General features: G+C 33.1%; 1 protein-coding gene across 4 annotated transcripts in view; it reads right to left on the reverse strand.

Annotated features, from left to right (window-relative positions):
- The window catches only part of LOC122012416 (cation-chloride cotransporter 1-like), a 31,665-nt gene extending 19,831 nt beyond the window's left edge, over positions 1 to 11,834 (reverse strand). For 2 of the 4 annotated variants that reach the window (XM_042568935.1, XM_042568933.1), the window contains exons 1-6: positions 11,560 to 11,834; positions 10,759 to 10,937; positions 9,505 to 9,654; positions 9,227 to 9,308; positions 7,127 to 7,218; positions 2,176 to 2,290 (exon numbers count right to left, since the gene is read on the reverse strand). In XM_042568935.1, coding sequence (XP_042424869.1) covers positions 2,176 to 2,290; positions 7,127 to 7,218; positions 9,227 to 9,308; positions 9,505 to 9,654; positions 10,759 to 10,901 — 582 coding nt within the window. In that variant the 5' untranslated portion in view covers positions 10,902 to 10,937; positions 11,560 to 11,834. Of the gene's footprint in view, positions 1 to 2,175; positions 2,291 to 7,126; positions 7,219 to 9,226; positions 9,309 to 9,504; positions 9,655 to 10,758; positions 10,938 to 11,559 lie in introns of those variants that run through there. The other 2 variants (XM_042568934.1, XM_042568936.1) reach the window with 2 other exon arrangements.
- Between the last annotated feature and the right edge of the window lie 889 nt (positions 11,835 to 12,723).

The raw sequence follows: 12,723 nt of genomic DNA on the forward strand, positions 1-12,723 counted from the left end.
TGAATGTTGAAATCAATGAATATGAAAAACAACATGATATGACCATAATTATTAGCAGAAGAACTAACAAGAATACAATAGTTCATCAAACACAATCCAGCTAGTTATGAATTGAACAAAGACCCCATACAGAATAAAATCCAAGTATCAAAGACACTGCTGTGATTTTGGTCGATTTTTTTTTTTAGCAACTCTTCCAACCTAGCATACTTGGCACTTCACTTATTTGGAAACCAAAGTCTTATAGAGAAGTGCAAGGAAAATTTGACAGCAACCAGTACCACCAATTTCTCAATTTATAGTGATACCACAATTCTTCATTTTACTCCTGAATCATCATAATCCATTTTAAATGGTACAGAAAAATATTCTGCTGCTCAAGGATAAATTAGTCAGCTATTCATCTTCTGAAAGGTTATAGAGGCAAACTTAGTCCAATAGATATATCATTTCTGAACAAAATTAATGAACCAAATCATTATGTACTGAAGTTTTCTAACTAAATGGTGACAGAAAGTAAACAGATCACAGAAGCAATGAGCCTCAAGAATGGACTTTGACACTTCAGTTGACGTTGACTTTTTCTCGCACTTTTATCAGGATATGTGAAATGTCTATTAATTGCCGGTGATCTTTTCTATGTATTTTCAATACGGGACTTTGATTGTATTCCCAACATTAATCTTATAAAGAAGACCTAGGGTTACAAAAATGACCCTTTTGTGATATTAACATACAATTTCTTTATACCAAGGACTTCAGAAACAAGTCAAAGAAATGGTTCTAAGCAAGCATCCTATAAATTTGGATAAAGCAGACTACAAAAAATTTCCCTACAAAGGTTCATATAATTGTTTTAAAGCCTCATAAGTGTGACCATGAGATTTATTAGTCCTAAGGCCAAAAGACAATACAAGCTTAGACTCCAGATATTCATAATCTCCTTCATTCTCATATCCTATCATTAAAACTCAATATTGCACATTTTTATGTCATGTGATGGATATTGTAACAATAAAAGCATTGCATGTTATAGGTTTTGTCATATGGGTTAGGTTTTATAAATTTTGTATTACTATTGTTTTAGTATTGGGTGCAAATACTAGTATCTACTAATTGTATTAACTGATCTAGGATGTTAGTGGTTGTTTACTTAACTAAAGAGCATATTCCATATTCTTGCTTATAATGTCAACCCTTACCAGCAGTTCAGCATTGTAGTCTTGATGAAACAAATCTAAAACTCATCTAAAGATAGGATTGTTGAATTATGGATCATGATATATGTTAAGGATTAGTAATGCTTTTTACAGGTTGCCTATAATATTGGTGTGGGCATCGATTGAATAATGTACAGCCAATTCAGTGAGTAGTTTATCAACAACTTATTTTAGACATCTAAATTTTTGGCATTGTAATTGCAAATAATTATTAAAAGAACCTACATTTCGTTAACTAAGATGCATGAGAAAAAACTAGGCTTTTCATGAGAAAACAAATAATTATTTTGTGAGAAAACTAACCAAATGCTAAATTAATGTAATGCATAAAGTTTCATGACTCTCCATCTTTTACATGCATCAATTGAATAATGTACACCCAATTCAGCAAGTAGTTTATCAACAATTTATTTTAGATATCAAAAATTTTGGCATTATGGTATCAAATTTGCTCTGAAATTTTGGAAATTCTAACATTACTAGCTTCTTGAGCATGTTTGAGCAACATACCTCCTCTAGTCATGGTGGAGATGCTTAATGTTGATATAAAGCCATTGAAAAATAAAGAAAATTATTATATTATGATAAAATATAGTATAATAAGAATTGCAGATAGTCTTTCCAGGCTAAGATATCATTAAAAGAACCCACATTTTGTTAACTAGGATGCATAAGAAAGAAAATAGGCTTTCCATAAGAAAACAAATAATATTTTTTGTGAGAAAATTAACCAAATTCTAAATTAATTTAATGCAGAAAGTTTCATGACTCTCTATCTTTTACACCTTCAATGCTAATGTATTAAATTAGTAAAACTATAGAATCCATCATATTGAATTCTATCACCTAATCTCCACCTAAGTGTTACATCTGAAACTATAGAATTGGATGCCTTCAATAACCAACCATACTGGCAAGAAATGAGCAACTCAGAAAAAATCAATACAATGCGCACCTTCATTGCCCCATTTGTTGCAATAGCACTTAATGATATTCCAGTCAAAAAGGTGCATGAACCGCAGAAAGCAACCAACAAAAGTGCCTCACCTATCCCAGACATGCCCACAATCCTAAACAAAAATAACAGGGATACTGAGTTCAATAATTTTGCAATGAAATAATAATGAGAAGGCTAAGAATCAATACAATTCCTTTTTTCTTTAGATTCTTTTGTGTCTTGATTCGAATGTACTCTAAATCACAAACTAGAGCATGATTCATATGTGGCCTTTCAGATTAAAAGAACAACCAATAAACTGGCTGCAAAGGGATCAAACTCAGAACATGAATATCCATTCAAAACTGTTCTTAATGCTCAGAAACAGACATTTAAAGAACAACAACAACCAAGCCTTATCCTACTAGGTGGGATTGACTATATGAATTCTTTTAAGCCATAAGGTTCTATCACCTATTATATTATCATCTATACTTAGATAAAAAGTCACCTCGGGATGGTCTAGTAGCTAGCGCATGAGGTGTTACCACCATGGTTCGAATCCCTGCATAGCCGAGGTAAATGTCTCCCTTATGTACTAGTTACTATTCCAAAGGCTAGTAGCCGCCGGTGATTTACCTCCTCCGTGTTGGCCCTGGGATGGGTTGGCAGGGTGTCAAGGGTGAGCGTATTCGCCTTTTGCCACCATCTATACTTAGATAAATTTTATCTTATTTTATTATTATTAACTAATTCTTTTTTGGCCTTCCTCTTCTTCATTTGATATGTGTGTTTATCATAGTTTCACATCTCCTAATTGGAGTATTTACATGCCCATACCATCTCAAACGTATCTCTTTCAACTCTGACTTTCTCTCTGATGCTCTCATTTCTTATTCTGTCCACACATTCACCTTAATATCCTTATCTCTGCAACTCTCATCTTTTGTTCATGTGCTCGAGTCATAGTCCAACATTCAATTGTTAGAGTGTATACTAAAAGCCTAGCTTTTTGTAAACATTTATTTTTGAAATAAAGAATCACATTGGTCAAATGTCTACATTTATATGCTAAGTGTAGTTGTTCAATTAATTTATATTGCAGATAGCATGGTGTGTGGTGTCACACGCAGAAGATAATGTTATCAGTTATTTATAAATTATAAACAGTTGCTCGACTAAGATGGATAGGAACAAACCATTGGAATAATCGTAGTGTAATTTGGTATTAGTTTATCTTAACTATAAAATTATACTAGTACACTCAGAGTGTATTGAGTTGGACCATTTAAGGTAAGTTCTTTTTATACTGACTGAATAAAAGAACAAGACCTTTGTTATTGTGGAAGTGTGTGCTCTTAATCCTTATATAATAACAAGCACATATATCTAGTATTTATTTTTTGACTTATCAATAGGTGAGATTTAGTTCGATAAATCAAGAGGCCCGATAAGTTGGGAAATGATATTATTTATAGTGTGTGTTGTTGATTATAGAAGGAAACTATGTCCTAGTAATCTAGGTTGATGATGTCCCCAAGAGGAGCTCATAAGGATTGTCATGTAAACCCTGCAGGTGGACTTAGTCCGACATGACGATAAAGTTAAGTGGTATTATTCTTGGAGCTAGATATTAATTAAGTGAGTTGTCAGTAACTCATTTAATTAGTGGGCATTCTATATCTTAAACACAGGAGACTAACACACTCATGATAAGGAGCCCAAAATGTAATTTGGGATTGGTGCGGTAGTTCAATAATAATTCTTTAGTGGTATGAATTATTATTGATGAAATTAAGTTGGGTGTTCGGGGCGAACACGGGAAGCTTAATTTCATCGGAAGACCAAAACCAATTCTTCCTCTCGGTCCCTATCGTAGCATCTTATTTATAAAGTATTATACCCACCTATACCCATCTTCTTACCCACCTTAAGGTGGTCGGCCAAGTCTAGCTTGGAGCCCAAGCTAGGGCCGGCCAAACCAAGGTGAGTTGGTTTACTTAGGTGGCCGGCCCTAGCTTGAATCCAAGCTAAGGTGGTGGCCGGCCACAATTAAAAATAAAAGGATTTTATTTTAAAATCTTTTCTTATGTGGAAGCATGTTTTAAAAGAGAGTTTAAAATTTAAATCTTTCCTTTTATAGTTTTCTATAAAGGATTAAGAGAAAGGTTTGATATCTTTCCTTATTTGTAGTTAAAAGGAAGATTTTAATTTTTGATAAAACTTTCCCTTTTTAACCATGCTCATGATTTAAAAGAGAGTTTTAAAAATTATAAATCTTTCCTTTTATAGTTTTCTACAAAAGATTAAGAGAAAGATTTGATATCTTTCCTTATTTGTAGATTGAAAGAAAGATTTTAATTTTGGAGAAAACTTTCCTTTTTGTAATTATCCACATGTTTTAATAGAGAGATTTTAATTATAAAAGTTTCCTTTTATAACCAACCATGAAGGGAATTTTTAAAGAGAAATTTTATTTTAAAAATTTTCGGAAACAAATTAGGAAGTTTTAATTTTGTATTTAAAACTTTCCTTGTTTGGAGTTCAAGGTGGTGGTCGTCCATTGAAGTTTAAAAAGGAAATTGTTGTTTAAATTTTCTTTTTGTTGGCAAGGAGAATAAGGAAGTTTTTATTAAAACTTTCCTTATATGCCAAGACCAAGGAATATAAAAGAGAGGGTAGAGGTGCCTCACCTCATAACCTAACATCTATTATTCTCTCTCTTCTCTTCCTTGGTGTGGCTGACCCCTAGTCTCATTTTCTCTTCTTCTTTAGTGGCCGGTGGCACCCTCTCTTGGAGCTCTTGTGGTGGCCGGATTTTGCTTGGAGAAGGAGAGAAAGGAGGTTTTGTTCTAGCATCCCTTAAAGCTTGAAGGTTGGTGGCCGAAACTTGCAAGGAGGAAGGTGGTGGTGGTTCTCGTCTTGGTAGATCGTCGTCCACACAACGTCCAAGATAAGAAAAGGAATACGATAGAAGATCAAGAGGTTGTTGCTTACAAAGAAAGGTATAACTAGTAATTCTATTCCGCATCATATTAGTTTTCTTTGTATAGATTTTGAAATACCAAACACAAGAGGCATATGATTCAAGGTTTCGAATTTGTGATTCGAGTTTGTGTTCTTTTGTTTTGTTTTTTTTTCGATCTTGTGATTCAATTGTTCCTTTTGGTTAAACCTAGGGTTACTATAAGGAAATTAAATATTAAATTTCATTGAAAGACTTTGTTTAACCTGGAAGGCCCAGTATCTCGCCATGTTTAACCTGGAAGTCAATCTCTGAAATTATTATTTAATTGAATTTGTAACATGGGTGGATTTGGATCAATAATGTTAAGTATCGTTTGCAATCCAAGTCTAAACCTCTAAGAACAGATAAGTTAAATTTGGAATCAATAATGTTAAGTTCCGCTTGCGATTCCTAATTTAATTTCTAAAGAACACAATAGGTTGTTAGGAATGGTTCAGGATTTATACAAATTTTTTGTACAGGGGAACCGGTACAATATTCCGAGTATCAACCAACATCAGCTTCATATAACATAACAAATCTAACTGCGATTTTGTAGAATTTTCCTTTAAGTTTTAGAGGTACTTTACGATCGCAGACGTTTAAAAAAATATAGAGAAAAAAAATTCCATAATTTTTTCATAGCTTCTCTATACTGTAAAATTTATTTTTCATGTGGAGGTTTGATCTTCTCAAAAAAATAAATAAATAAAATAAAATAAATATATTATCTTAAATAAAAAAAAAAGACAGTCCGGTGCACAAAGCTCCCTTCATGCGGGGTCCCGGGGAAGGATCCATTGTACGCAGCCTTACCCTGCTTTTTGCAAGAGACTATTTCCAGGATTCGTACCCATGACCTGGAAACAGCCTCTTGCAAAAAGCAGGGTAAGGCTGCGTACAATGGATCATGTTTAGAAAATGGACAGTTTTCTAAGAGCAGAAACCATTCCTCCTTTTCATGAACCAAACATAAGCCTCATCATGTTTCCTCTTAAGGACCAGTTAGTTGTTGGAAATAATAATTATTAGAAATAAAGGGATTTGGCCAAAACAGATAAGCACCAATAGTATAAAGGAAAACAAAGCAAGCAATAGGCACAGATAATAAAATCCTCCTTAGCTAATAAAAAACTTGGATATGTCAATGTAGTTGATTTTCCCGTGCATCTGTCAAATGAAAAAGGAAACAAAATAGACCAATATATATCTAGAAAATTGTATTTCTTTCTGCACTTGGGGTACTATATAGTAGAGGGAAATTTTGGCATCAATAAATTTGTGGCACTGTGAAGTGTGAACATCCTTTTTTTTATATCATCATTATCATCAAGCTGTATTTATTCTAACGATTTGGGATCTGCTACATGAATCTTAACCCTTCATTCAGCTTTCTTAAGAAAATATCACTAGTAATATTCAAATTAAAAAAATCACACTTCTAAATAGTATACTTAAAAAAAATTGGACACAATTATCCACATGTATGAAAGGAAAAAAGGTACAGTCGTGAACACCAAATACAAGTTTGATTTGCTATTACTGCTATCTTGTGATTATACACTGTTGCTATGATAAAACCCAGGCAATTGATATGCAACTGCTAACAATATAAATATATAAATTGACACCTTTACTAATGAGCTTGAGTTTTGGGAGAGCACTGGTTAGCTAGTCCCTTTCCTAATAAGCTCAAGTGTTTGGAATAAGTTGTTAGTCAGTCAATTTTAACAACTTTAAAAGGTAAGCTTATGCAGCTATTACGAGTGAATCTGCAGTTGTGGGATTAACAAGGTAGAATAACAGATGATTTTTGAAGTGACTTCAACAAATTTAATGGAAGAAGCAAAGAACCCTCTATTTATGTCATTAAGGTGACATTTATCTACCAGATAAAAGAATAGGTAATGGTACAGATATGAGAAAACATCCAAGAAATGAGTCAGATTTGAATGTCCTTACCAGGAAAAACGGATATAGTATATGATTCCTAAGATATTCTGAAGACAAGGTACAAATACACCCATCATGGTCCCTAGCTTGGGACTAGCAACCTGCAAAAACAAACTGTTAAATTCCACACATGGATAAGTAATTTGTAATTTCAGATCTATAATGATCTCTATACAAAGTGGCATAAGAAGATATTGACTAGAGGACAGCAATCCAAAACTAGAAGGGCGAAACAGCAAAAAAAAAAACATACCATGAGTGTGTATGGAGAATAAATAAAAAATTACCGCTTGAACAAAATCTTTCTGAATCCAGAATACAAGTATCTACATAACTATGGCGGCATTTCTTAAACAAGCAAGGATACAACAAATCAACAATAACAAGCCATGATAGTCCCAAACATTTGAGGTTGCTATTATTCTACTGTTGAACTCCATGTAAGCAAATAAGCAATATCATATGACAGTTTACAAGGATGGTTAATTAAAACAAGATAGGAATGCTACACCAGGAAACAAAATTAAGATTCCAACAAAAGAAAATTGTCCTGAGGCACAAAAAGTAGTCCAGATTCCAAGGAATACATTGTTCCACAACTCATCAAAAAACACTTTTGTAGTTTTGTTGTTTATAGCCAAATTCATAATCCTCTAGAAAGATATTTACAGTGAGCACATTGTTAAATGACTTCAGTTAATTAGTTGGTTTGGAAATTGGACACATTCGAATAATTCATTTCCTAACAGATATGTTACAGATGATATTGACTTAGTGTACAATAAAAGACAACTGTATATTGGACCACTATAACAATAATCAATTGTGGTAAAAAGGCGAATACGCTCGCCCCCAGCGCCCCTGCCAACCCATCCCAAGGCCAACACGGAGGAGGTAAATCACGGGCGGCTACTAGCCTTTGGAATAATGACTAACACATAAGGGAGGTATTTACCTCGACTTTGCCGAGATTCGAACCTAAGATCTCATTGTGGTAACACCTCATGCGCTAGCCACTAGATCCATCCGAGGGGATACTATAACAACAATCAAGCTTTGATACTTACCCCTATAAATAACAGTCAAGCTTTGATAGAATCATCATCATCAAGCTGTGTAATTCCAAAGTATTTAAGGTGGGCTACATGAATCTCATCTTTCCACTAAACTAAATAATATTCAAATTAATTAAATTTCTTGTTGCGTTAACCAGAGTTTGTTTTAGGCTCCTACACCCTAAACCTTCAACTCTAAATGACTCTCATCAAAATACAAAATATATTAACTTGAAAAGGATCCAAATCTAAATGCAAAATCTAGTGCCCTTCTTTGAACATATTCAAACCATCTCCAATATTTTCTCTTATTTCATTTCCTATTTGAGCTACAACTAATTTCCCATAGATACTAATATTTATAAATATTTTCTAAAGAGGACAGACATCTATCTTAGCATTCTCATCTCTCTTTAATATGTATTCTATCTTGACATCCCAACACTCTCATCTAATAAAATGTGATGGATCATACCCCATTTTTATAACAATATCTTTTTATCCTAGGGACTAGGATACATAGACAATCACACAAGATTTCAAATCAACTCCCAATTTCAATTTCCAATCACTCGCTGTTTATCATAAGACATTTTTATCCTATTAATGATACATACATCAATATCTTCTTTATCTTGAATAACACATTTAAGATATCTAACAGGCTTAAAACTCTAATTGGGAGTCTAGGCCTGTCTATTTCAACTATCATTGATTCTTTTGTGAACCTCATCCACAAATATTCGTTTTAAATTTGATTAACTCAAAGTCAAGAATTGTGTGCTAGGAGTGGTATTTATCAGTATCCCATGACATGAACTGATCGTGCACCAAAAGAAAAGGAAAATAGGAAAAACAGATAACAACAAGAAGAAGAGTTCCAGCTTAACAAATTAAATAAAATGATGGTTTACAAAAAAAAAAAATCTCTCTTTCCAATATCTAGTGGCATCGATTAATTAGATTAAGGAAGAAAATTATAGGGAAAGCAACAACGAGTTTCAAGTACACAAAAGGAATTGCACTGGGTGACCAAAAACACAAACCAATATACCTTTGGGAGTCCAATGGTGATGGATATATCCTCGCCACCATTTCTCGGACTTGAGGGTGTCGGAACTTGTTCCCCTGTCATACTGAAATGACTTAATCAATTAAAAAATGAACTAGAAAAATATGCATCTACCTAATGGATTATCCAACATTGAAAAAATTCACAACTTGTTATGAAAATTTAAAGAGAAAGAACTAGAATTATCTTTGGACACTAATTATACACAATAAACTGAAAGCAAATGATAAAGAACCACAGATGGTAATGCTTCCACATACCTTTTAAGTCCCAGTATATTAACAAGAGAATCAAAACCGAATAATTCCAACTTAGATTCCCTCCGAGTGTCATTAGGCTCATCGTGCCCATGAGAAGTCCCTTCTATCACATTGGAAACAGTCTCTGACGGTGACGCAATCAGAATTTTTCTATAACAAAGCACCTCTAAGAATGTCAGTGTCCACTAGCAAAATATTGAAGTAAAGGGTGGAGGAAACAGTAAAATTGAAGGGAAAGAAAAAAAAAAGGTACTCATTGTATAACAAGTTTCATAAAACTTGAAAGAATCTAAGAGAGGTGTGTGGATAATGGAAGGACAAGTTTATTCATAGCAAAATATAGGACAAGCGATGCTCTAGTTCAGATAACAAACAGAAACGTCAGAAAGATGAAAATAGCACTTTAGTGACCATGAAGTCATCAATTAGTACCCAAACTGTATATATATAAATGGTGTGTCATATTACATATTCCTCAGCCAGAAAATGTCAAAATTGGATTGAGGATTACAGATGATAAAGGAAAGAATTGCCTACTGAATGCATGCCAACCAAATATTGAACTTGACAATTATATATTGCTCATTCAAACATAAATGTGGTAGGATTAAGTGCATAACCAAAGAATATCTATCTGACAACATTAATGGGATATGTAAAGTGCACCTATTAGGTTCGCTTGTTCAATGAGGACTCGTCTTATTCAAGGAATTCAGCTAACTTGGTAAAAGGAATCAATCTCAAGCACCTTCAGCAGCAAAAGGACCAATAGAAGGTCAATCAGACAAGAGTAACCATTTGTATACGATCTGAAGTCAAAATTCAATCCCTGCTAAATCAAAGCCCAAAAAACCTGTGCATACACTCACAATGGGTGGTTGTTTCATCACTCTGCTAAGTTACATAAATGCATAATTCATTAAAATATTTTAGCTACTAGGGATTTTTAAAACGTCAATTAGGATGCCTCTTCAGCAACATTAATTTCTTATTTCATATTGACTACAACTATATCCATGATGATTATATGCAAATGTCAATAAAATGTACTTGTTTGCCATGTATCATATAGAACTAATTCTGTATCAATGTAAACTAATTATAAAGAGGAAAAAAACAGATTAAGCTTACATAATGAGCTTCTCCAGGGAAAAAAAATAAAGGAAACCGCATAACAAAATTAAGCCAAAGACAAGCAATACCCATACAACACAAGCTACTAGAAGAATGACAGAAAATTCAAGGTGGACTCACTTTAGTTGTACCTCTGAAGAAGGTCCAGACTCCATGGAAGTCATCTGTATACTTGATTTTTCGTGGGCAAATACTGGCCTGTACTTCTGACCACTATGAGAAGGCATTTCCTCATCTGCACTCTCGATTTCACCATTGTCCATGGTTGTCTATTTGGTTGACACTTGACAGTTCAGCAACTCCAGTAACACAAAAATAACATCAGATAGCAGATCGAGTTATCAACCAAAACACTGCAAATTTTTTTCCTACCAAACACAGCATGATCTAAAGAGCATGTCAATGGAAACTAAGACCAATTGACTTGTATTGCGGAGCCCACTTATAAACAGATAATTGTTTGTTGTGGGCTTGTGGCCATGTTGATCAAAGGAACTAGTAAATGCTAAGACAAGAGACAGATTATGTTCTACTTCCACATTCACTAACCTTAAGTCGGATTCTTCAACTTAAATGAGATATGTCTATCTCGCATATCTCATTCTTAAAAAAATCCAACGAGTAAGAAAGGAAGAGGAACGCAGACGGACGGAAGGAGTAGTTGAAGCTAGTCGGCCCAAAACCCGCAGGTGGAAGAACAGCAGATCTTTAGGCCGTAGCTTTTGGAGAGAGAATTTATGGATTTCAGAAACAGTAGACTGGGGGGTTTTTTATTACAGATTTAAAAGAAAAACAAATCTAATATTGGAATCAGCAGCGACGCAAATTAATCAAGGAAAGTAATCGTAGTCATCTCATAGCTAGTTTCCTTCCAATTTTTGTAGAGAGGGGAAGTCGAAGAAAGGAAGGGAGTTGAAGAACCTGGTATCAATGGAGCTCCTTGTTTCCTGGTCAGATCTATTCCCCCGAACAGCGGCTACTTCTTCGACATGGGTAAGATCTGGCAGCGCCACCAACCCTTGGCTGTTAAACAAGTAGGTTGACCGGCGGCCGCGACGATGAAGGACCGAACCCTCCTCCGTGTTCTCGGAGACGCGTAAGCTGAAGGCGGCGGCGAAAATGAAGGGAAATTAAAATCCAAGTGAATAAATAAATATTCATCGTTCTTCTTCCCTTGCACGAGGAATGACCTTCCGTTTTCTAAAATCCAAATTCTCAGAATAATTATTATAATTAATGGTAAATTAGAAAAAAAACTCCAATCACATTTTTCTATAAATTCATCAAATTATTAAATTTATCTAGTAATTTTGATTAAAATTATTGAATATATACATTTAAGAAATAGATATACTAGTCATCACGGTATACAATATTATATAATATATAAATATACGTAAATATCAGATATTAAATTAACAAAATACATATTACATTTTATCTTAATCAAAAGGTCAAGAAAATTATATTTTTAATTATTGTCGGATCAAGATATATATTAAAGTTTCACTCACGATCTTATTAATCATAAGATATGGAATCAAAAGAATGACAATGCATAATTTTTATATATAAAAAAGATTTATTAATAAGTTTTAAAATTAATTTTAGTATGAAAAAAATATTAATATAATTTAATTTTAGGTTTCATCAATATTATTTATTAAAAAATTTAGATTCTTAAGTTAAATAGTACGTGATATAAATTTTTATATAAATATAATTGAGTTATTTAAATGGAATTTAATATTTTTTTGCTGTGTATATGTTTATTGAAATTAAGATTCAAGGAGAAAATAATTATATAATAATTTTAGTTAAAATTGCTGATAATTTGATCATTTAAAAATATATTTATGTATCAATTTTTAAGGAAATTTAAGATGAAAATTTGTATTTATCAAATTTAGTTAGTTATATAATAGTTATCTTAAATTTTACAGAAGTTATCTAGTAGTTAAGATTTTTTTTTTTTTTGAGGGGACAAATCAATTAAACTAAAGCACAACTGGTAACCTAAAATTGAAATATCTAATACAAATATTATACAGTAAATATCTCTTGTCATTTGAATCTATCTTATAG

Source organism: Zingiber officinale, chromosome 8A, assembly GCF_018446385.1.
Source record: "Zingiber officinale cultivar Zhangliang chromosome 8A, Zo_v1.1, whole genome shotgun sequence".
Taxonomy (NCBI): Eukaryota; Viridiplantae; Streptophyta; class Magnoliopsida; order Zingiberales; family Zingiberaceae; genus Zingiber; species Zingiber officinale.